The sequence below is a fragment of the Epinephelus moara genome, chromosome 4 (genome assembly GCF_006386435.1).
Source record: "Epinephelus moara isolate mb chromosome 4, YSFRI_EMoa_1.0, whole genome shotgun sequence".
NCBI lineage: Eukaryota > Metazoa > Chordata > Actinopteri > Perciformes > Serranidae > Epinephelus > Epinephelus moara.
In genome coordinates this window covers 33,783,226-33,809,925 of record NC_065509.1, presented here as the reverse complement: position 1 = coordinate 33,809,925, position 26,700 = coordinate 33,783,226, and the positions used below count along the sequence as shown (strand labels likewise).

General features: G+C 39.5%; 1 protein-coding gene across 5 annotated transcripts in view; it reads left to right on the top strand.

Annotated features, from left to right (window-relative positions):
* The window catches only part of lingo2 (leucine rich repeat and Ig domain containing 2), a 311,243-nt gene that overhangs the window by 279,001 nt on the left and 5,542 nt on the right, over positions 1–26,700 (top strand). Inside the window, exon 1 of one of the 5 annotated variants that reach the window (XM_050043125.1) lies at positions 12,817–13,001. The exons of the other annotated variants lie outside the window; for them this stretch is intronic. Coding sequence (XP_049899082.1) covers positions 12,918–13,001 — 84 coding nt within the window. The 5' untranslated portion in view covers positions 12,817–12,917. Of the gene's footprint in view, positions 1–12,816; positions 13,002–26,700 lie in introns of those variants that run through there. 5 annotated transcript variants of the gene reach the window in all.

Sequence of the window (26,700 nt, the reverse complement as noted above, 5' to 3'; positions counted from 1 at the left end):
CAAAGCCCCCCGGGAACAGAACAGAGCAGCATCAGTGACAAACAGAAATGACATTGATAAGTCAGACACAGCATGAAAAGGAGGAGCTGGGGTGGAGGCAGGTTGCAAAGCAGCTTGCAGAGGAAGCAGCAACAGTAGGCAGGCCAGAGCAGTTTAAATAGGGCGCCCTGAGTGAGATTCACTAATTGGTTGCTTAGAAAGGAATCATGTGATCTATCAGCTGACTCCCTTCATCAATCAGCTGCTCCATCAGTTGATTGGGCTGCTTGAGATCAGCTGATGTAGCTGGGATGTGAGCTGAGCTTGACATTGTGTCCTGCCTGAACTAACACTATGCTCAATTTTTGTTTGTTGGTTTTGAACAGTGGTCTGCAGCTTGGCAGCTTGCTCGCCTAGCTGAAACATCATCTACTGTCCACCTCCTGATTACAGTCAGCTCATACAGTACTGCGTACACTGCATACACTTTAGAACTGATGATACAATAAGTATGAAACTTACAAATGTAACCTATCCATGGCCTGCAAAAAAAAAAAATCCACGTCTTCTGTGTTTTAAACAAACATTTGTAACTGTCAGCTTAGAATTGTAGAAATTTTGGCAGCGCAGCTATTGACCAATTTTCCCACACTCCAATTCGGGCTTTTTTTGAATAGCTGGACGATTATCTTGAGAGTTATTTTAATATTAATCACATTAATAGCGGTCCCTGATTGCATTGCCAACCTCTTACCTCCTTAATGTCCTCTTAACTCTGCTAATTTAGGTAATTTGGCTGTTCCACAGTCTAGGTTAAAAACAAAGGGTGACCAAGCCTCAGATGTAGAAGTGACTCTTATGAAACAGTATTTTCCTTTAGAACAGAGGTGTCAAACTCATTTAAGGTCACAGCCCACTTTGATCTCAGTGGGCCGGCCCAGTGTAACCATTGCATAATAACCTATAAATAACCACACCTCCAGTGTTTCCCTTATTTTTAGTATAAAGAAGTACATATACTTTCTGAAAAACTTTTCACTACATTTCCACCCCTTTGTAGCAATGCTTGCATCCAGGGCTGATAAGATTTTATTGATACCAGTCCCATTATAAGTTCTGCTTATCGGTGCAATTCTTTATCGATTCCCTCATTGACTCCTGATTAATTTTCAGTGTGTAAAAAAAATGGGCCTTCACAGAGTCTAAGCATCACCGCAACTGTTTTATCTTCTGAGTCTGAACACATTGTAGAAACACAGCAGGAAAAAAAGACACAGGTGCAAAAACTCCACTGTTTAACAGTTTTCTTAGTCAAAGACAAAATCTGCTAAGCCTGCCCGTGTGGCACTAATGTAATTTTAGCAGAGGATAGAGGACCTTCTTGCTGCAATTTTCCAGCAGCGAAGACACATAGGTTTAATGTCATTTTTTTTTCTAACATCAACTATCAGAAAAAAAAGTTTTGGCAGTGCCTTAGCTTTAGTGTTCCATCAATATTGTTTTAAGATTCAAGTCTGACACAGATTATTTTGTACTGAAGCTGCTGATTGACATTTTGCACAATGTTCAATATCTTTAAATATGACCACATTGCTGTTGTAAGAGAGCTGTATTCTGATTAGGGTGGAAAAACCTCAGAGGCAGCATTTGAAATGAAGTAGGCTACTCGCTGTTGGACGCTGCTCCTGAAACCTCTCCCATCTCTCAGCCTTCACAAATGCATAAATATTAGGTGGACAAAGTCATCCAGTTGGCTCGATCAGACCCCTTGGCAGGCTGGTTTTGGCCCTCGAGCCTTATGTTTGACATTCATGCTTTAGTATTACATCTGCTGGCACGGTCTCTGTTTTTAGATCTCACATTAAATGTGGTTTTTACTAGTTTTTGGCTCATTATTTTGCATGTTAGTGTTGTGTCACCACAGGAGCGGACTGTCTTAATAATACTGTTTTATTACAGTGTTTCTGTTTTATGTTCGACTTTTTTTTATAGTTATATCAGCACTTTTTACTGCCTCATTCTTTTAATGCTATTATTTTTAATATGCCGTGTCCTGTCATTGTATTATTACTGTTGTTGCTGCTTGCATTATCAGGACCAGGGCCAAGCAAAATTTTGATTCAGGCTGGCTTCTTTGCTCTCATAATAAGACTTGTTAAACATCTACAGTGGTTGAGATCTGGGCCATCTTTAGTTACACTTTATGCATATTCCCATCTTATATATTTTATAATTTTAGTGTGTGTGCAGTGCATTTAAAATTAAATGATTGGAGAGTTAACAAGAAAAAAATAGAGGGTGCTAAAAAATAGTTTTCTACATATTTTCTGCAGTGTTTCTTTGGGAGAAATATAGATGCACAGAGAGAGAGAGAAAACTTTCTTCATCTCAGAACATTTGCCCTCAGCACTTGGCCCCTAAATTGCAGTGTAAAGAGGTGCCAAATCCATCACCATGTTTGGTCAGTGACATATTCCTGAGCTGTTTGGAGGCTCACTGAATTTCTTCATAGGTCAACGACTGAAGTTGCTGGCAATATAAACTTTGCCAGAGTGCAAGAAGTTAGCAGACTATCTAGAGTGTAAATCTGTCCGTGTCTGTATTACTTCACAATCAGCTTGAATCTTTAAATGTAATGTGAATAACACTGATGTTGTCAGCAGACAGCAGCAGCAGATGGACTGTGAGATGTAGTAAGGGTTGACCAGACAGAGGAGTGAAGGTGTGGCGGGCTTTATAAAACAGCTGCCACGGCAGATAAGCTCAGAACTCAGTCACCGTGTCCTTCCTCTGCAGCAGTTTACCTCAAATACTGTGCCCTTAAGTTTCTAATGCATTTGTGAAGTGTTTGACATAAACGCTTTTAAAACTTTGTTTACAACAAACATAATAAATGACATGCAGACACAAACATGAATTATTGTAGCATGCTGGTAAATATAATAAATGGCTGTGGTTTAAAGGATGCAGTATGGACAGCAGTTTGCTGCTCTCCACAGTGTTGTTAGAGAAGTATAATAAGATTTTTGCAAGGCAGTCCATAGAGCAACTGATTAATCCAAAGATTAATTTAATCTGTTTTCATAATAAAACATTATTAGCCGTTCCCTCCTCTAAGCGTTACCTTTCAGCCCTCTTAAAAGATTATACACTTCCCAATCACTTACCTGGAAGCAGTCAAGAAAGTCATTAAGTTAAGTAGACACTGTCAGTGTTCGCGATGCTGAGAACGATGGGAGAAATTGGTGGAGTGCCATGAGAAATGGCCATGTTAATGATTTCTTTGCAAAAGGGTCCGTCTGCAGTGGAGTTTCATTTGGGGCTTATCTTCAGCAAACAGACCCTTGATGAAACCTGCCCCAGGTCTCCAGGTGGCAACAAACTTTTAATGTGAAGAAGTGGTTGTGAAAAGTCAAAAGAAAAATCCACAAAGCATCAACTGCATGTCTCCAAATCTGTCTCCTTAGCAAAATCGCTCAGCAATTTATCTCGACTCCTCTGCTCTTAGATACATGCAAAGTGGTTCTCTATATTTTTGTAATTGGAAATGCTGGTTTCCCGTGGCACACTATACTGTTCAACAAGTATTTAAGGAATTGTTTGTAAGTATAGCTCAACTGTTGCAGGATTTTTGAGGCCTATACAGATAACGATATTTATGTATGATCAATGTAAGAATTTTAAAAAATTCAATAATCATATATTGGCCAATAGTGTTTTTTTGTCTTTTACATGAACACAAAATATAAATAAATAGTCTTGATACTACTTGACCCTTCACCAAATTCCACCTCTTTGTGATGGTCTGTCAAGCTGTGGAAGTGAGCATGGAGCCCACACTGTAACTAACTGCACTCCCTGAAGAAATATTATCAGTTTTTGGCAAACAAAAAAGTGATTTCAGAGAGAAGCAGACAGAGGGGTCTATAATATATATTTGACGGATATATCCAAGATGTCAAACTCACTCAGCAGCAAGAATGGGTTAAAAAGACAAAGATAGTTAGAAGCTAAAGCTGAACTATAGGCAAGGCAAGGCAAGGCAATTTTATTTATATAGCACCATTCATACACACGGCAATTCAATGTGCTTTACAAGACAAATACATTAAAATAAAACATTAAAGGAACAATAAAATTGTGTTTGAGATCATTAAAAACAAAAGCTAAAAGCAAGACAATAAATAGTTAAAAACAGTGCAGAAAATGCATTTAAAAAGCAAACATAAAGCAACAGCAGACAAATATAAAAACAATAGCTACAGATTATCCTAACAATAAGTTACATATCTGGTTCACTGGTAAGCTGCAGTAAATGGAGTAGGCTACAGATCACAGTGTAAAAGTGAACCACCACATCACCTGCCAGTCGAGACAGAAGACAATGAAAATAAAGGGAAGCTTTGCTGATTTCCAACAAGCTGTGTGTCATTACGGTGTGTGCAAATGAATGGCGTTTGGCTTCCCCCTGTACCGTCAGTGCCTGGACCTCCTCCGCGACATCTGCTGGTGTATGGGTGGGGAGCTCTGGGGAAGCCAAACACCATTCATCTGCACAATGCAATGACACACAGCTGGTTGAATATCAGCAAAGCTGCCCTTCACTGGTTCCTGTACAGCAGGGTCGGTCTTTATACATTCAGTAGGCTATACCTTTAGTAGCTAGCGAGGAAACACTTTTCAGAGTTTTGATTTTGGTTTGAACAGGGAAGAAACGTGTATCTCCTTCCAACCTCTTAAGGTAACAAGTATCGTCAATACACAACGTGCCCCAAGCACAAATTTTAGCTCGAAAACTACAAAACCACCCTGATAATGAAGGGTAATCTAGAATGCTTGCATGAGAGTCTATGGAGCACAGCTGTGTAGTTTTTGGACCCTTGTCAGATCTGGCCAATGCTACTCAATGATTTGCCAGTCTGCATTCAAGGTACAGGACTTAGCGAAGGTTCACTAAGTATGACCAAGACATGTACTAAGCAGAACATCATATTGTTTTATAAATGCACTGTTTCTAAAATGCCTTTACCTTAGTTTCTGTGTACTGCAATTTTCATTTTACTTAGCGACAGACCTATACACCTATACGAATACATCTGCAGTTAACAATAATTTAGGCTGATCTAACGGTCTAGCTCTGTTTGTCAGACTTTACCATTAACATGCTCCCTGGCATATGACGTAAATCACGTCCCCTTTCATGTTGATTGAGTGCTCAGAGTGCTCAGAAGTTACTACTCAACTTGAAAAGTATACATTTTTAACTTCGCTGTCAAAATGATACGTCAGAAAACTTGCATACTCCATCAATGAGGTAGGTTTGAATCGTGCCCTCTGTCTCTTTAATCTCTCTCATCTTTCATTCATTCTGTAATAAGATGAAATAAAAACATAATGTGCAGAGTCTAACTGTACTTTTAGCCAGGCTGACCCGTGCACGACCGCGTACCACTGAGAGCAAAATACAAAATGTCAACCGTTAAACCTGAAAATGAATAAAACTGTGTTTACAGTGATGCTGACATTTGATACCATTTACAATTGATTGAATGAGCTCTTGTAAATACTTAGGGTAACATCTTATCAGCTTCTGCTGGATTTACAAACATTGCAGGTTCACTGGGCCGGTCACCAAAGAGCTCCACTCACACTGTTATTGAGAAACTTTAAATCAAGCTGCCAACACTATCTGGGCCACTGATATTTAACATGGCTTAGGTTTCATTTGTTGAAGTGGGAATCAGCTTGAATCAGCAATAAAACAAATATACAGTTTCCTAATGCTGTTGAATTGGCTCAGGCTATATTTTACACTTTTAATTTATCATCTACCAGCCCCTTTAATAGAAGAGATATTGGATTCAGTGGCAAATCGAGGTAGATAGTTCTTTGTTGTTCTGTTTTACAGGCAGAGAACATGTGTCACAAGCTCCATATACATTTCTCTCTTATCAGATGATGTTTCAGCCCTCAGGCCTTCTTCAAGATGAACAGTCATACTCAGACACAGGCACACTGATCTGTTATATGGGCCACACCCTCGTCACACCACTGATAGTGATAAGATAATCATGCTGCACCATTAGGTTGAGGAAAAAACAATCAAGAAGCCTTTAACCAAAGCAGTGACAGGAGCATGGGGGGAATGTTTTCAATGCAAAACATAAAATGGAAGTCTCTTCCAAAATTAACCCAAGGCACACTGTGGGACAGTGGTTTCCAACTGGTTCAGCCGTGGGGTCCAGATTTCTCCTTAGTCTTTGGTTCAAGGTCCACACAGTCTAATATATTCTGCGTCATACTTGCGTTTGGCCATGTCGTCAAGCTAGTTTGCTGTCTCTGTCAAGTGACTGTATGTTAGTCACCCACTCTACAGCAGGTAACTGCAATTCAGAAACACATTGCGAGTCACATGCAGTCCATTCAGAATGAACCTACGACCCACTTTTGGGAGCAACTGCTGTAGGATGTGTGCAAAATGCCTTTATTTTATATGTCAGCATGTATTTAAAATGACCAACACGTGGCGACGAACACGGGTCGTCATTGTCAGCAGTGGCTTACACACTTAAAATGTGTTACACTAATGAGCAGAGTGGGAGGATGGTTCTCTGTCAGTGTGCGAACCTTTTGGTCAAAAACAAGGACATTATATATCATCAATAAAAGAGAGAAAGAGGGAGGAGGAGGGAAGAGAGAGGACATGAGGGCAGGGGTAAACTTAGATGATTAAAAAGAAGACTGATACAATGTGGACCTAATCCTTTTCTTTATGCTCACATGATAAATTCCTCAATATTTAGCCTGGTCCATGGTCCTGGTTTATGTTAATGACTACCTTTATTGTCTTCACAGTATATTGTGTAATTGAATGGGTAACTGTGCAGCTTGAAACATGGGGGAAAAGGGAGTCTAAGACGTGTTATCAAGCCGTGAAGGTGTTAAAAAATGCAAATGCCCCCCTGCTGGCTCCGCAGTAATGATGTCGCACAGAGCTGTTGCTGTTTCTGGGGCACAGTGGCAAAAGGAAATGAAAGACAACTGTAGTAAACAAGCTTTAGACTCTCTATCAATGACAATTTTCTCTGATACTTAAGTTGTATGCTTTTCATAACTTTATTTTGTGCCTGAAACTAAACACAGGTCTGGTTGACCTCCCATTAAATGGTAACTGTTTATTCTCACTGTATCATATTCAGGTTATGTCTCTGAATTTTAACCAAAGCAGCAATGCTCATATTTATCATTTGGGTGTTGATCTATGTGAGGTAGAAGTACACACCAAGCCCTCCAGTCATTGTAGTTACCTAGAGCACGTTGCCTTGGTAGACCTACTGTTAAAATATTAGCGTCCCACACCACTCCATTCGTAGTGTTTAAACTAATCACCCAAGGCTATTGTTAGCTAAACTGCTGCTGTGTAGTGAGCTACAGAGTCCCTGGGTGGTTCCCAATGCTTCTCACTGCTCCTCCTTCACTAGCAACTTCAAGGAGACACAAAAACAGAATGAAGGGGAGAAGATGAGAAAGTGGAGGCCATTTTGGGCGGTTTAGTTTATATAAATAATCGCAAAAGTGGTACTAGCTGTAACATTAAGTAAGAGTAATGGTTTTCAAGCTGTAAAGGGAGTTTCAGTGATGAAATGAGACCATTTACATATTTGTTTTTAAGAAGTTTTTGTTGCACATTAGTATGGTTATCTAAAGAGCACCAGCTGTGCTTAAAATTTGAAGATAATTCATACTCCCACTGGGATTATTACTTTTTATTATAATCAGTGACATCTTAATACATTCAGACTCCTTTTACAGCTGACTTGCAATTATTAAACTTTTTTTTTGCACATTAACAAAAACTTCCCCCAGATTTCATCTTTTTATTTAAGAAAAACTGCTGAAAGTTCAGTCATTTTCACTGCTATAATCACAAAAACACTGTGTGAGATCCTTGAGGGACCGAGTGTGGTTCAGTGATTAGTACTGAGGGTGTTCCCCTGCCTCATTCACCCAGCACCCAAGGGAACCAACGGAGCAAGAAATGTGTTTCAGTGTACCATAACGATGACAGCCACCTGAGGAAGACCACTTGTATCAAACTTGAGCTTCGATACTTTGAAACAAAAGTAATTTAACACAGCTCGTTTTTTTTTTTTGTTTTTTTTTTTTACAGTATCGCACTTCTGCAAACTTCTCCAATTTGAATACTTCCAGAATTGCTTGAACTGTGTCTTGTAATCTTATTCCAGTGTTTGTACTGGAGGCAATCTGTAACGGAGAAAGCAATTTAATTAAACGTGAACATGTTTATTTTTGATTAAATTCCAGCTACATTGTTTTGCACTGTTTTCACAAGTCAACATTGTTTAAGCGGTGGCATTACCTGAGCATCCACCGGCAACGCAGACACAATCCTGCTTGCACACGTTTGACTGAACGCAGCCTGTGGCTATTGCCTTTGACAAGCAGCTCTGACAGATCAGCATTCAAATTCAAAGATCCCTATTTTTTCTCGTTTTCTTTTCATTTAACTCCCACCTCGTGCCTTCCCCACATTATTCCAAATGAGAGGTGTGTGTGAAAGTTACTGGGAGACCACCCAAGATTCTTCTCATGAATAATTCAAAGTAAAAGATGTGAATTTGTCATGGTAGGATAAGTGATAACATAGCTATATATAGATGAAGGGCATGTTTTGTCGCTCAAGTGTTGCTTGTTTCTTGAGGGCAATACATGACACTTGGGATAAAAATAAACTATGTCAGTCATTACTGTACTGCGGAGAGAGAGTGACTTCATACGTGACATAGATACTACAGAATGTATGCCACTTCTTAAATGCAGCTTGTACAGAAGCATTTACATGTGAATCAAGAGGAGATCAGAGCGTGGTAGCACCTCATGAATATTAATACAGATGAGCTTTGCTGGAGGTTCTGATTGTTTTAGGGTTATATTAACATCGACAGCTCTCATTTAAACCCATTTTCTTTCTCTCATATACAAATTTCTGCCTTATCATGAAATGAAAAACACAAGTTGTTCTTTGATAGATTATATCAGTAAATTAATAATTAATTAATTAATTAATTCATCATGTCTTAGATTAAAGGATTGGCCATTTGTATATCAGTTATTCACCATGTGTTACCCTGCGGTGAATGGAGAACCCCAGGTTGGGGGAGCCCCTCTGTGCGGAGTTTGTGACAGCGTGGATTTTTCTCCAGGTACTCCAGCTTCCTCCCACAGTTCAAAGACATGTAGGTTAATTGGTGATTAAATTGTCCGTAGGTGTGAATGGTTGTCTGTCTCTATGTGTCAGCCCTGTGATAGTCTGGTGACCTGTCCAGGTTGTACCCCACCTCTCGCCAAATGTCAGCTGGGATAGCCGCGACCCCCAACAGGATAAGCGGTCACAGAAAATGAATGAATGAGTTGTGTGAGAGTTTCACTGTCGTTAAATGCAGACCCTAATTACTTTAATTCATGTTTAAATCTTCGTTGTTGTTGGGTTTTTTTTAATGTTTGGTTGTTTTTTTATCTAAATTCACAGCAGAGGCATTAGAGAAAAACAACATTTTCTTCACAAATTCAAGGTAACACATAGGGAGTAACTGATATACAGATGGTCATTTTGTGAGTGACATATTCCTACGTAAGTTAAGTGGTCATGTTAATTAACGTACACTGTCTGTTTCCAAATGAAACAAACAATCATAAACTAAAGCCGTACTGATAATGAATGAAGAAAAGTGAAAATCTTTTTGGTTCGTTATGTTCTTTTTTGCAAACATTTTCCTAAAATTTCTATAAAGATTTTGAGCGTGATTTGCACTAAGTGTGATTTTGTAGTTGAAAAATACATTGCTATAGGGTGGGTGAACTCTGTAATGGTGATATGAAATTATCAGTCAGGCTTTCGGCACAATGTGATAATGATGAGACAGAACATAAATAACAGTGACACAACTAAGAACACAGATACATGTGGGTCAATACAAACCATTCTTCAGGATGTTAGAGGTCATGGCAATTCTTAATTATATCTGGCAAGGGAAATAGCTCTGTGCAAATGTATGACCCTCATACCTTCTCTAAATTACTATGTAAGTATAAGTCCCACATACTACCCTGTAAATACTGTCATTATATCTGCTGCCTATATCTATCTATATATCTATATAACCATCTCTAGCTTCGGGCATTTGTATCCTCTTCAGGCTACATTGTAGCTGCTCAGGAGAAACCAGGGATGGCTCAGGGGAGGTAAAATGATGGCAAACATTTACTGATATTCTAAACATGGTGTGAGCTTTAGGAAACATTTCCCACAGTGTTTGAAATGAACGGGAACAGCATGAAGCACCATAAATGCAATATTGACTGAGGCAGTCCAGAGAAGAATCAGCAGGATGGTCATTTTGGACATTATCTTTTACCGCCTGCTGCATCTTTTATTTTGTTTTGTTGCTGTTGTTCTACAACAACTGAATCACGTGACCTGATCAATATCCAATAAGGCTTTGTGATCCTTGCATGGACTATAATCCAGTGGAAGAGGCATATTGGATGGCTGATAACAGCTAGCCATAAAAACAGTCAAATCACTGAAACGCTTTCTATGATTTGTCCCCTGAGAGTCCATTAACCCTTTGTGAATGGTATGTCTTCGACCATAACTGCGGTCAGATTAGCCCTACTGAGTGAATTCCCCTGGGTAGTGATCATACTGTGAGGTCATGAGGCAATGCTGTGCGCCTATGTATATGTGCAGTGTTTCACTTGTATCAGCAGCAACGTTGCATTTAGATTTTGCCGTTCTAAAGCCAAAGTCGCATGCTAAACTCACGTGGATAGCAATGGTACACAGTGGGGTGAAACCACAACAATAACATTGACAAATTCCTGAGACTAAGCTGTGTACTGAAGTAACATTAGATTAGAAGAGGGCAGTCGAGTGGAATCAACTGTGCGACCGTTTGTTTATATTTCCCAGCTTTTCTTTTTTTGTATCAGCAGTGGTAGTGGAGGTTTCTATCTGCATATGCAAATATAAACATCTCAACAACTGCATTGTCTTCTACTGTCTACCATGTGTTACTGCTGTAAATTGTACCACACGACTCCAGCAGATTGAGTCAGAGCATTGAACATTTACAAAAGGTTTTATCCTTATTTGTAAAGATTAAAAGTATACAGTTAATACTTGTAGTTTTTAGTAAATGACCCTACACTGTACAAGGTCATAAACTAGTTAAATACAAGACTGTTTTCAAGATTTCAAAGTCACACAAAGTCAAATCAGTTTTATATATATAGCCCAAAAACCATAGTGGTCTCAATGGGCGTACAATCTGTACAATGTACTGAATGATAGTCTTTATCCTTAGATCACTGAATTGAGATAAGGGAAGTAAACAAAAAGAACCTCTGCCATTGTGGGCGTAACATTTATGTTTATATACAGTTTTTTGACTTATAATATTAAAACTACAATAAGGAGATAGAGAATTACAATACATTTAGAGCTGCAGAAATCCGATACTGACATTGGATATCAGGCAGATACTGACTCAAATAGCTGGATCAGGTATGGAATTTCACAATCACAATCTCCAGGCCTGAAAAAGTAGTGGAATTTTGTTGTTTGTAATGAAACTGTTAGAGTAATCTTCTGTGGAGAACCCTCCGTGTAATGTAACAGCCAATTTATTTTCTGAGACTGTTGACATAACGTAGCTCTAACATAGATGTGTGACAACATTATGTTTACCATCACGTACCTTTCTCCATTTGTCTCCCTGTGATCTTTCTCTCCCTCCATGGATGCCAGCTAGCTTGAATTATGTTTGACTACAGTTTAAATCTGGTGTGTTTGAAAACGGCAGGCAAGTGGAACAAGAAAAAAATGTTACAATGGTTCCTTGAAAAGTCATGGAAAGGTTTTGAAATTTTGTCCATGAAAATGTGTTGGAACTTCGATATTACGTTAACATCTGATTACACATGCACATACTACATCATAATGAAGCTACGCACCAGTAGACCGCATTTTTCATTTTAAACAGTTGTGGTGTTTTATACGTAAATATTAATTCTTGGACATGTTTTGACCACTTTGTTGCTGCATTTAGACGGTTTACACTTAATTTATAATTCCTGTAAATAAAAAAAGTTGCTGGTGCACAGTTTATTTTTTTTAATGATACATAATCAAGCAAATTTATGTATTTATTTGTTACATTCTGTTTTACAGAGTTCGGAAAGCAATGTTTAATTCAAGCCTGATGTTGCCTCACACATAAAAGAACGATCCCAGACACTTCCATAATGAGTCACACAGCTTACGCCTTTTAATTAAACACTTGTATCAGCTGAAAAAGTTGGATCACTGCATCTCTAACATATATATAGAAACTGTACTGAGATCCATTGTGTGGATTGTCAGTACTATTTTTAACCTATACTGATCATTTTTGTTTAAGAATTTTATTTGGAGCATGAACATACAACAAATCCACTGGAGTCAGTCAGTCTGTTTGAAATGCCACTGTAAAGCAAAATAATCATACATGTATCTTTGAAGTATCAATATATTTTTTTTTTCTTTTATCAAACACCTTTCTTCAGAGGATGACTGAGACTAGAGGAGAGCCAAATATGCACACAGATATAAAGGGCTGATATTCAGGACTACAAAAGGCTACATTGTCTTTTCCGAGGCACTACAAGAATTGAAAGGAGTTTAATGGCATTGAGCTGCAAGGTCAGAGGCCAGATCTCTTGATTGGGTGAAGAGAGAGAAAAGCAAAGAGGAGGGAGAGAGGGGAAGAAGACAAAGAGAGAGACACAGAGGAAAAGACACCGCACACGCAGACAATAATAAGAGAATGAGATTTAACGACAAGAAGTTGTGAATCCATTTTGATTTAGAGGAAGAGATGGAGACATGTCTCGTAGATATTTGTACGAGATTTCCTGCCAAGTACACTGAGACACTGATGGGACGTCACGGAGATGCATGGGTATGTTGGAGATGCATGTGTTCCTTTTAGCCAACGTCATGAATAATTTCTGCAACTTCCAAAAAAAAATGTTAAAAATTTTATCTGCATTTGTTGTCTGTTATTCTGGGCATAGAATACTTACTGCCTGGTGGTATCTCATGAGTGTGCTGGAGACTGTGTGTGGAGAAAGATGCACCAGTGACAATAGCGGTTAATAAATTCTTAAAGCTTGTGCAAAATGTTACAGTATCATGCTCTAAATAAATATGGAGTCATTTTTTATCTGCATGACTATGAAATGGTTGCAGTATCTCATTGTAATACTGAGAAGCATCCTATCTGCACAGAACCTTGTCTAAGCTGATGCACTTTTGGCATTAGGAGGCATGATGCTTTCATTATGCTGCAGTAATACTGTTTGTTGTTTTCTGATTTTTGCTACAGGCGCTTATGCAGTCAGCAGTACATGTCTTCTTTTATTATGGCTGATTTTGATATGGTTGCCTTGTGTGGGTTTTTTTTTTTTTTGCCATGCAGCACTCTGTTGTCTCAGGCTGTGTATGCTACATGGTATATTTAGTTTTTATGGAAATGTTTAGTGATGAATGTAGGCCAGAATGAGGTGTGTGGGTGGAGGGGTAAAGGGGTTTGCCAACCACCTTTAACGTTCCCTGTTGTTGAGTCACAGTACCACTCAAACCTGATGTAGGCTGTCCAGACGTGGAGGGAGGGGAGGGGGACAAGAAGCGAATCCACAAGGGCTCTCAGGAGCCCACACAATGTGTTAACGGCTGCTGCAGATGCATTTTAATCAGTCCACACAATTTATCTCACGAGGCTTTTCAGTTCAAAGGCAGGGAAGGAAGAAATTCACTCGAGGTTCTGCTTACCCTTTAAAAAATGCTCTTTAGACGTGAGGCTGAAGAAAAAAATTCAGTCTAGGTCAGTGAAACTATAAGAGATCAGTGACAAAAATTTGAGGCAGTCTTGCTGGTTGTGCAGGTTTATGATGAAGTCATTAAAGGAAAGAGAAGATTAAGGGAAGGAGACTAAAGGAGCTACTTTCTTCATTTCCCGTCTGACTCTTATCCTTTCTTTACCTGTAACTGGCAGCAGTCTGCCATGATTTAGGGAGCAGTTCTTAAACACCTGCAGCGCCCAGGTTCAAGTCTCTTTGTTGGCATGCGTGTACACACACTGCTGGTTTTACCCATGAGCGAGACACAGCATCCCTCGCAGCTTCAGGGGTGTTGTTGTGAGCTAATCTCACTGTGGAGGCAGCAGGTGGAAAAAAAGAAAATCCCTCTAGGCATCACTGACTTATCGCTGTAGCTTTGCCTGAAATGTGAAATGAAAAATGTCAAACCTGAATCACGCTCATTTTAACATCATCTATCTCATTGTAGTTAAGTCCCAGTCATTGGTGGTTTATTATTATAACTAATCAATAATGCACTTGCACTCATCCATATCAATGCCAGCATAATACTCATATGACTGGGATTCTGCTCTCCGATGCAGATATTGATTTTTGCAGATAGAGTAGCCTAGTGAGCTACATGTTATATATAGTGTTTGTGTAACAGAGTATGTGATACATAGCACATATGTAATAGACATTATGAGTCTTAGTGGTGGTCAGGGTGCAGACAGTAAAAGATCTGTTTTCATCATGTAAGAATACTGCTGGATCGTACCATCATTCATGACTGTGATGGTTTGCCGTCTGCACTGAAGTGGAATGTGAACATGTTCTCAAAACAACAGAGATGTTGATCACCTGCATGTTACTTATGGTAGAGGTGGCTTTATGAAGGATCCAAGGTATTTCACAGGTCAGTAAAATATATCAATTGTTGTAAACACTGAACATCATGTTGCCTTAGCAACACAGCTGACAGTATGACTAATGTTTTTTAGAGCCTGTTTTTAGATGCATTTTATTTAGGTCTTTAACAACAAGTCCTCCAGCCTTTATGACCAAGTAGGTTGTATGTTTCTACCCTGTGAATACAACCCACAGGAGCATTTTCTAAATTAGTGCCCCTGCCAGAGCACGTCAGGATAACTCGTATATGCCCGTTGACGGTGGAAAGGTGTGGAACAGTCTCAATAGCATAAAAAACTACATGGCTAAGTTTAGTCAGCAAAGCTCCTTGGTTAGGTTTAGGAAATAGATCATGGTTTAGCTTAAGATAGGTAAGTTGGTTACCAAGGTAATATAATATCTTACATGGCATACATCACATATATCACGTGACAAACAGCATACTACATTGTTAAACTAACTTAATGTTGACGTTTGGTTTTCCATGGGACACAGACACTGGTCTCCTTTGGACTTGGTATCGGTATTCAGTACCTTTAAGGTATTCACAGAAAGAACTCCAAAACATCTACAGTCAAACAACACTTGCATTCTATCGTTTTTGCACTGGTGGTCTGATCCTGGACCATCCCGTCTCCCCACCAGATCAGCAGACTTTCCTTTACAACCATCTCCAGAGCTGCTATCCTCCCGGTGAACAGTCAGTTCAATGTCTGCCTGGTTAGCATGAGCCACAAAGCTTTAGCAGCAACAAACATCCAACATCATGCCATTAAAAGGTCCCAACAAACTCACAGTGACACCTTAACCACTTGACTCTGTTGTAAGCTCGATGAAAAGCCGCGTGATGCTAAAACTTAGCCCTGTCACTTATATTTTGGACATGTACGTACTTGACATAAACCAAGAGAAAACTGTGCTTAGTTTAAGGAAACAAGATAAGAGTTTGGGAAAAAAATGTTCTTCTTCTTTAGAAAACACATTTGTAATATGTCCTTTGGGCCATTCACACCTGTTTAGACTTTTTGCCCTTGTTAATGTGAGATTTAGTATCTGTCCTGAACGTCTCAGTCATCGTGAAGGAGCAAAGACTTTTAACTGCAGAGCAATCTGACCTGCTTTAGTGGTACTATAAAACAAAACAGTATCACCTCAATATCAATATAAAGGTGCATTAATGTTTATATTGTATGAATCTAATGGGAGTGCAGAGTGGGTGTCATTTTAACTTTGAAAAATACACCACAATAAAACTCTTAATACGTAACAAATTGCTCTCTAATGAACTGACAAATTGGTTGATTTTTTTCTTTTTTCACTTGTCACTTTGTAAATGTAATGAAATGACAACACTGTTCCCTAGACATTATTAAGTCCTCTCATATTGTTACTGCTGTATTTTTATCCTCATACATTTAATTACCAAGTTTTGTTACCTTTTTTTAAAAGCTCCTTCTTGTCTCTAAAGTGCAGAATTTTTAATAGTCATTAAACACAGGATTAACTCTCTTCTCTGAGAGGCTTTTCTTGTGGGTTGAATCAAGATCCGACTGTTTGATGCGGCCGTTTTGACTCTTTCCCAAACCAAGGGGTTATCAGACGCAGAAAAGAGCAACTGACTCAATCTACCAAGTTTATCTCTAATTAACACGGATTAATTGAGCTTTGACTTCACTCTGCAAGCCATGCAGAAGGGCAATTTGTGCACAGAAGCCTATTATTGCCCTGAGGCTGTTGATCCTCACTGTTAAGGGCTCTAGGTCTCAAAACCCTCGATCATGTGACTACAATCATGTTGCTCTTGCGGTGTTTATGTGTGTGTATATGTGTGTGTGTGTGTGTGTGTGTGTGTGTGTGTGTGTGTGTGTAGATGAATCATACAGTTTGTAACGGTGAGTCTAATTCATGAAAATGACTGTTAAAACTGAACATTTACCAACAAGAGTTTTGACTTCTGTCTGTGTGACGAACCATCAAGGCTGCTGCTGTTCTTTTTTATTCTACACTACTAGAACTGTATAGGGGTCTTTGGCTTGTATCCATAGAACAACCCTTTTTGGTCCCTTGTAGAACCTTTTATAAAGGTTCCACCCTGAACCCTTCAGGAGTGTCTACCAAGAACCCAATAAAAGGGGTTATTCCTAGAACCATCTGTGAAAGGTTCCACCCTGAACCCACCATGAGAGAGAAAAGATGGCCTCTGATGCATTTGACCACATTTACATGTTGTAGTGTAAAACAGGCAAAGACTATGTCATCAATGCAGCGCGCCAATGCCATAAACCCACCCACTTAATGAGGAGTTGGACTTAGTGTTGTGTGACCATCCATCATTTTGCCCTATGGAAGGAGGGGTGTTGAATTCTGCTAGCGCGAAACTAACGAGAGTGTGGATGTAATAACTGTGCTCCGGGCCCTTTGACCTTGACGCAGGCAGTAATGAAATCTGAACACAAGTGGTCAGCTGTAGACGCATGATGGACACAGGTGAACGGAGAAGTGTTTGGATCATTGAAACGCATTTTAATACTAGGTATAAATAAGCCCTACAGTATTTGTGCTAACAAGAACTCACCCAGGGGGTTCTACTGAAGACCCTCATAATCCAAGGGTTTCATCTAAAACCCAACAAGAGAGGCTCTAAAAACAGTAATTGACTATATTACATTACCCATGTCCCACTAATCATGGTTTTACTTTAACAGGTTCGCCTGGGGCCAAAGAAACCACATCTAGCAGCCTTGGGCCTTATGAGGCTCTTTAGGGGCTGGGGCAGACGTGGTACAGTCCAGCCCACAACACTAATGATTCACAATCACAGTCATGCTACTACAGCCCGTACTATTTCAATAGTGCAGTAGTGTTGGGATCCACTCGGTTCCAAATTAGAGCTGAATACAAAATGCCAAGTATTGTGTAAAAGTAAAACAAAATAAAAAACAGAGAATTTTGGCAGACCAATTGTAAAAATATCAACTATGGCGGATCACAAGTAAAATGAATAAAGTAAGCGGATTCCAGATAAATCTACATTCAAAACCATTTGAATATTTGGGGGTGAGGATCTTTTAATACCCATGCTTTCAACAATTCTTGAAGAACTCTTTCTTCCAAAAAGGGTTCTTTGGGTAAAAGGGTTCTTCGTGAAACCCTTAGTCTTTTAAAGAATTCTTGAAGAACTCTTTCTTTAAAAAGGGTTCTTTGGGTAAAAGGGTTCTTAGTGAAACCCTTAGTCTTTTAAAGAATTCTTGAAGAACTCTTTCTTCCAAAAAGGGTTCTTTGGGTAAAAGGGTTCTTAGTGAAACCCTTAGTGTTTTAAAGAATTCTTGAAGAACTCTTTCTTCCAAAAAGGGTTCTTTGGGTAAAAGGATTCTTAGTGAAACCCTTAGTCTTTTAAAGAACTCTTGAAGAACTCTTTCTTTAAAAAGGGTTCTTCAGAAGCGAGTGGTTCTTGGTAGAAGCTCAGCCCTTCAGGAAGGACTGGTTAGGAACCCTTATTTTTAAAAGTGTACATCTCTTACCACGAGACATTCTGCTGTCTTCTCCTGTGAATTATTTGTGTTTGGAAAAATTGATGGCAGCAGAGTTGTGTAATCGTATCCAGGTCACATCCTGAGGAGGCATTCTGCTGCATGAGAAGTCAGATTGACAGTGGTTTATTAAAGACGTACAGTGTCATTTTGCATGTTGGCAGGCTCACCTTAAAGCCTCGCTGCCCTTTACAAAGATCCTTTCAATAATGGATAAGGCAAAGAACATCGCAGTCTCTTCCCCCTCATTATGATCCCATTTGATTACTCGCCGATGCTCTTTTGAAAAGGTGGGTTAATTGCACGCTCTGACTGTGAACTAACCTGCAAGTTAATAACATCTTTCCTTCAGGGTAGCATTATTATAAGATATAAGTCTCATTAAAATAAAATGATGATTTAATAACTTCCCCTTACAATGACCCTTGTGAGGATGTACTGTTATTTTGTAGTTATCTGGGAAATTAAGACATCAAACACGGTGCTTTTGCATGTTCACGGCTGTTTTCAGAAAGCAAGAATTAACCATCTCTTGACCGCAAAAATTTTAACTGCCCACTGGGAATAACAGTGATTATATATTGTGCGTACACTTACCATGCCAGCGCCAAAGTGGTGAAAGGTTTTTTCTCTGACTTGAATGGATTATAGGATTTCTGTGTGTACGTGCCATTTTTTAACCTTCCTTTTTGGCACTTTGTGAAAGAGTCGCCTTTCTTATTCATTCCTCATTACAACCAATTACATTAAGATGAGTTGGACCCATTGACTGGAGGGCAGCCATGTCAGATGCTAATGTACAAGAGAGCTTGCTGTATTACTGCTTCACCCAGTATGTAGCACATTCTCTCCCTGCATGATTACACATAATGTTGCTGGATTTGAGGAAAACTGTGTGTATGTTGGATTTTTTTTAACCCTCCATTTTGACACTTTCTGAAAGAGTTGCCTTTCTTATTCGTTCCTCATTACAACCAATTACATTACAATGAGTTGGACCCTTTGACAGCAGGGCAGCCATGTCAGATGCTAATGTACAAGAGAGCTTGCTGTATAAATACTGCGCCCAGTATGTAGCACATTCTCCCCCTGCATGATTACACATAATGTTGCTTTCATTATTGCTTTATCCTTCACGCAGCCCCCCGTTTCTCTGCGGCTTTGCTCAAGCTCGGAGAGTTCATTTTCCTCTGTTCCCTGCCTTTCGAAGTGGCTCTTCCTCCAGAGCCGTCTCCCAAGTCAAAATATCAAACTTTGACACTTTGATTATGCTTTTTAAGGGGTGTTGATAATTGCTGGGTAACGAAAGCAACCGTCTCCCACTATCCACCATAAACGCAGGGAGGCTTTTCTGTGTGAAGAGGAATCACATTATGTTCAATGATCAGTGCCTGGGGGCCACATCAAACACAGCCTGAAAACCTTTCCAGAGGAGATAGAGGCAGGCCAATTTCACAAGTGGCTTTTTATTGGTTGATTGCACAGAGGCCAAGTTGTTATCTAAATCCTCAAACTACTTGGGCAAAATAAGAAGTGCCTTGTGAGCGTTCAGGGTGTGCAAACTTGCCCCTCAGATGAAAGCCAAAGCAAAATGTTTACAACCAATGGTTTGCCAGGATTATGGCTTAAGAGACTAAGTGTAAACAGAATGTAGTGGTTACAAAGTCGACCAGTGACAAACAGTGTCATTGCTAGTGCGGAAAAACCGTATTATGCCAACTTTGATTTTCATGTTTTCACTCGAGCTGACGGCTTATATAATCCTTTAACGGATGAACAGGTTTCATGGCCCTACAGCCTGCGTTTTAAATAAATACTAAACATGATTTTAAAAGAAGGTATTTAAAGAGTACCAATAAGTCATGTGCAGTTTAACTGTGGTTTCAAGGCAAGACACGCTCTGTGTGTTTGCATCTGATCATATTACGTCAGACCTGAAGCCCTCAGTTGTCAGCATCATGTTGCAGTCTAACAAGCCGACCTCCTGTACGCTGAGGTCCATCATTGGGTGATTTAATTTATCATTTTGCATAATTATATTCACTCCATACTGGAGCTGCTGGGGTTAATTGGTTGGTAAATAATTTGAAATGAAACATGGATAGTGGGTGTCCACTCTGCCCGGCAGGGGGAGAGACACTGATGAGCAAACTGACCCATGATTGCTTTGATTCAATTTGCTCCAATTAAAATTATCATGTTTCTGTGGAGCTTCTGGCTACTGTAACTCTGAGGATGAGGATGCTCAGGACCACAGCTGTACTCTGTGCTGTATCTAACATCACCATACACATATTTTGATTTGTATTGCTGATTTTAGTGGTGCTGTGAAAATGTAGCCAAGATAAAGACTGCAGAAGGATGTGAACTCTAAGTCGGGCTCTTTATTGTTGATTTCTCCCATAAAAGAGAATCAATGAATAATTAAATGTCAGGCTTTCCTTTTGAAATTACCTCGTTCTGTAAACAACTTTCATGTCCTGACTGCTGGACTTTTCAGCAAGAGATCATTGTTTGTGGACTGCGTTGTCACATTTCAGTGCTGTTTTAGTGTTTTCCAATTACAAAATCGATCTATAACACTTTTGTTGTTTTCATTAAAGGACGCTTACAAGTAAACAAATCATTACTTTTTCAACAATTGTGGTATTTACTGTATTGTTTTCCCAGATTTATTATTGTACATAGTTTTTATTAAAAAGAGTAGGTAAATGAGCCATAACCATGGTGCAAACCTGAAGACATGGTTTGTGACAATTTGTATGGTCTCTACCATATTGACAATATGATATTTTTGCAATGGATGTTTTTCTGGATCTTGGTCATCATAGATCATGTGTGAAATTAGGCTATTGTTGATGTATACTGTTTTTTTTTTATACATGACCCTCATGTTGGATGTCTTAATTGTACCATTAGCACATTATTGTGCTTATCTGTATGTGATGGGTAACTTTAGCCTTGTTGCTAATCAAGACTTGATCTCTTGTAGGCAGCCTGACATGCTCTGTATTTGATTTAATGGTCATACATTAGTGTATTTATTGGCTGTGTTGCTATTTGACCTATCTGTGTCTTATTTGTGCCGCTAAAATACAGAAGAGCGCATCACTCTGCATAGTATACTGTGCCCTGCTTTAGTTGGGTTCATTGTATTACAGCTTTCTGTCATGTTTAGTTTTGATACCCATGTGGAGGTTTGATGTGGTAGTTAGACAGGTATGCTTTACTTGCAGCTATGAATGTTTCTTTGCTACAAGAGTCACAGTTAGTCCTCTCTTTGAGGCATGAGTGCACCACCGTGGAGAAAAAAAAAAGAGCTTTTGTAATCTGAACCACAGTAATTTAACACCTTTTGATATGAAAATGTTACTTACCTATACTTTAAGTTCAACCCCCGTCGCCTTGTAATTACATTTATCACTAAATTGTTGTGGTGAAAGCATAATCACTTCTGGATTATGTTCAGAGACAGCGTTTCTGTAATATACCACGCATACAGAGTGCAGGACTGTGACACCAGTGCTCAGGTTCACGTCCAGACTTGGTCTGTGTTTCTGTGTAGGGGCAGAAATGGTATGTAGTATTCAGAATTAAGTTTTCATTAATTTATAATCACTTGAAAATAAGAATTGTTGTGTTAACATTACCATAAAAGTAGCCATTATTAATCTACATACAGAGTGGGTCCTCTCCCATGGAGTCTGCCATGTTGTTCTGCAGGAGGAAGAACCAAACACTAGATCGAACTAGGGCAGGGAAACCATAGTTTCCTATGTGCTTGGCACACGGGAAAAGATTCAGTTGTGCAACCTTACCGCTAGATGCCACTAAATCCAACACACTAGAGCTTTAGGGTTCGGAAAAAATCATGATTATGGTTAGATGTTAATCAAAAAAGGTAATAATACAAAATAATTATGTACAGGTGGCTAATGTATTGCAAGATTCCCTATTATGGCAGGAAACAATTGAATACTTTGTTAGTATTTTGATAGAAAATCTAACCCTCTTCGGCATCACCTGCCCCTCAAAAGCGTATTTGCTGTTTTACATTAACTGTATATAAACATAATTTCTAGGAGATGGAGCCATGAAATTACAGCCTGGTAAGACTATTCTTATGACGTGAGCTCAACATTCTGTTTCGCCCTCTGTATGAACTTGGTGGCTCTGCCTCGTATCCAGAAATTAAAATCCAGTCAGGGCCAATCAGGGATCCGCACTGTAGTTGACAACGTAAGCAGCCAATCAGGGACTCTGTTGTGCTTGATGACATAAAATGCAGGCTGTTGCTTGCAGGACAGTAATGGTGGTGCCAGTTTCTCAGAAGAAAAAAACATCTTCACCATTCTTCCCTCTGGATTTGGCAAAGCTTGATTTATCAACTGGCTCTGTTGGTGATGAATATGTTCCCGGTATTTTGTTACACTGATTGGCTGAATGAGTTTGTCTGTCAAGGCGAGTACTCCCGCCCACTGAAAGGGTTTTGGCGGCATCGAGTCCAGACTGATGCAGAGAGTGTTGAGCTCACGTCATAAGGGTGGTTTTACTACACAAATGAAATTACACATTCACTAGTTTGTCGCATGCAGGTATCACCACCTTGTGTATTGTAGATCATACTTTACCTTAAGCAGATTTGTGTAGTAACATATGTTCTACTGCAGAAACTCTGCACTTATCTCTGCGCGTACATAATTTTGCTCAAAAATCCAAATAAAGTAACGATAAGCAAAACACATTTTTAATGATGATGAATTGTTGTCTTAGCAGTGTGTGACACAAAATATCAATAACAGGAGGCGCACACACACAGGAAGTTAAAGAGTGAGCACAAAGAGTCACAGTGAGGGTGTGCGAGAGAAAGATACAGAGACAGAAATTCAGCAATGACCCTGGGGAAGATATCAGTGGCTGCCTGGGGAGCGATTGCAATCTCCTGTGTACAGTAGCTCCACTCTCACCTCTCGATTCCTGTCTGATAAATCCTCTTGTAGCTTGTAGCGTTCAGTCACCAAGACATCAAGTCAAGAGTGCAGAGGTCACAGCTGCACAAAGCTACATTAGCTCGACAAATGATGTAGCAAATATACCTGCAATTAGCCGAATATATATAAGAGTGAGCTCCAAGATGAAGTGCTATGAGCCTTTTTTTTTTTCTTGTTAGTGGAAGCATGACTAACTGTGCATGCGGGGCTGTTTTTTGCTACTCTGGTAAAGACAGACATCATCCCTACTCAACCTCTTACTAGTTAGCCCCGGGCTGTGTTCAAAAGTAAAGAGCGGCATCATGGGATGGAAGAGCCCTGCATGTTTTCAGCGATTCATATGGAAATTAGTTTGTGATGGGAATAGAAAACTGTATGCGTATTAAAAATGAGCTAAGACAAATGCATTCTCATATATTTGCCGTAGCGGAGGAGCAAATCCTAATTTAATAGTCTGGGGTATTATGTAAGTTTGAGATTCATATTGGGCCACTTGTGTACATCTGCTTGGGATGATGGCATTGCGCAGGCGACCTCAGCACCCCTTCGAAATGGCTGTTCACTGATTTATGCTGAGTCAGACACCATTAGCTGTTATCCTCCCCCTCTCAGGATCCAACCCTGCACTAATGTGGGTCAGGGGCCACATTATAGAAACACCTTCACTGTGCAGTCTTATCTCACAGTGCATTGCAGGATTTCTGCCGTCACAGGACTGTTACTGAATGTCACTGAAAGTTTCCAGAATATTGAGATAAAATGGAAATGTTGGGGAAAATGGTAGAGGAAAAAATAATATTTACCCTTAGGTCAATAGTTTGATATTCATTGTATGCCAGGAGCTATTTCTGACAAAGTGACATTATGATTAACTGAATTGCATGAGAGATTTCTTCATTTTATTTTGTGGCAGCAATACATTATGCAGGGTTCCCACAGGTCTTTGAAATCCTTGAAAGTTTGTGAATTTGAAGGAAAAAAATCAAGACATGAAAAGTTTTTGTAAATAGATTTAAATAGAAATGGGTCATTAAAAGTTCTGGAAGTAATAATTTTGTCCAATAATAAAAGAAACTTAAGTGACTTAAATATTGTCTGCCATCACTGTAACAGCACGGCTGAGAAGTGTTCACACAACTTGGTCTCAATCCCTCAGCGTCAGATACAGACGCACTGAGGCACCCCTTAAGCTGCTGTATGAGACACACCAGGTGGCGGCTTTTTTTGCCATAGTATAAAGAGCAAGACAGATTACATAGGGTAGGCAGGAGGGGTCAGACAAACAACAGACTCTCACCCAAGAGACCAGAGGAGTAGGAAAACATAAAAACAACATAGATGTTGAATATGTTCCTCTGTCAAAGTCTGACGTTAACTCGGCAGAGGGACAAGCTGGTCCTCGACATGATAATGATGTGACTTCTTTTTTAGATCCACGAATGGATTGTGGTTATGTCAAATGTATTTTTTTTTAATATCAGACTACTGAACTTCCCACTGCTGCAATGAGAGCGGTAGTGGCAACTTCTTCAACGAGGATGAGGAGTGAATAAAGTAGTATGCTAGTACGTGTAGCATACTACACTAGTGATGAATGTCACCTGACTTAACATTACATCGGTAACAAATGTATTTATTTTAAGCCAAACAATTATATTTTTTCTAAACCACAAACATCTGTTGCTTAAACGTAAGGAAGTAAACCTAAAAATAAAGTCTTTTACTTTTGTTATAAGCTTAGTTAAAAAGAGACAGTGTGTATTTAAAACGCCGTTCCTGAGCGTCCCAAACTTAAGCTGGAGGGGTACCTAGAGCGCCATAGTTTAGCGTCTGTACTTGATGGGTTGGAGGGGAGAATGTGTTGTTTCACACATCGAACACTCTTTATCTTTTTAACTTCTTGTTTGGAACTTCTGTAAAGCCTGCTACTTCTCAGTATACAAATGATCAGTGTTGTAACAGCAATTAACCTTGATCTGTGTCTCAAACAAGGCCAGGTTGGGTCCTTGAATTAGAGTAGTGGTTCCCAACTGGTGGGTTGCGGTCCAAAAGTTGGTCGCAGGTCCATTCTGAATGGACCGCAAGTACACGTTCACAAACGTTTCAAGTTCGTAAAAAACATATTTTATTCTTAAGTACAGTGTAAGTAAGTACAGTACAATTTCCAGCACAGAGCTTTTATTTTGAAGTGTTGTTTCCTGCTTTAGAGTGAGTGACTAAAGGACAGATACTTGACAGAGGCATCAAAGTAACTTGACGACATGGCCAAACAGTATGACACTGAATATATTAAACTGTATCGACCTTGAACTAATTACTAAGGAGAAATCTGGACCTAGTGGCAGGACCAGTTGGGACCCACTGAATTAGAGGGAATTGGGCCTGGAAAGTCCTCAAAAAGTCCCAAAGTTTGATGTTCAAGAAGGTGTGAGAACCCTGATTGTGGTCCATTGAGATGTCCTTTTGCAGAGACACCGGTTGTCTTTGCTTCCTGTATCTGACTGGTGAACATCAATGAACAAAATGTTGTTTTAGGAGGCAGAGTATATTCTTCCTGCTGCTACACGCTTACCTTGCTGTCACAATGTCTACACTGTGCCAGTTATCCATACCAATCAGAGGAGTGAGCTACACTGCTAAAAGGATTTTCCTTCAAGGCCGAAAAACCATCCAAAGTGTTTCTGTTATAGAAAATGGATGTTTTTCTTCTACAACTATTGAGTACTATAGGTCACAAAATTCACCATCCAGTAGTTTCCTTTTGAAGGACACAAGCGGCACACTGCCACACAGTGCCAAACAACAAAAAGGAGGAGACATTCATTTCATATTTATCACAGTCAAATTAAAAGAAATTGTACAAATAAGCAAAGCACCCAGCAGTGAGATGTACACATACACACAGAGATATCCACAGTATATGAGCATATAGTTTAGATTTTATCTGCGAAAGTTGCCTCAGGGCAGCTGCCTAATTCTGTGCAGCATTTGCTTCTGCACAGGACACACTTCAGCCGGTGACACTGAGCTGCATTATGGTTCTCTCATTCAGCAGTGCCCAGGTGAGGGGGTCACATCGCAGGCTCACTCTTACTCTGATTACACACTGTTACAAAGACATCCAATCATTATACTGATTAGACACCCTCTCAGTAAATAATCAAATGGTGCCGCAATTCATGTGGACAGCGTGTGTGTGTGTGTGTGTGTGTGTGTGTGTGTGTGTGTGTGTGTGTGTGTGTGTGTGTGTGTGTGTGAGTGTGTGTGTGTAATGTGGTTATTATGTGGGAGGAAGCTGAAGAGGGACACAAGGAAATCTCCTGTACAGAGATGTGCCTGTGTCTGTATGAGTCACAATCACGTTAGCT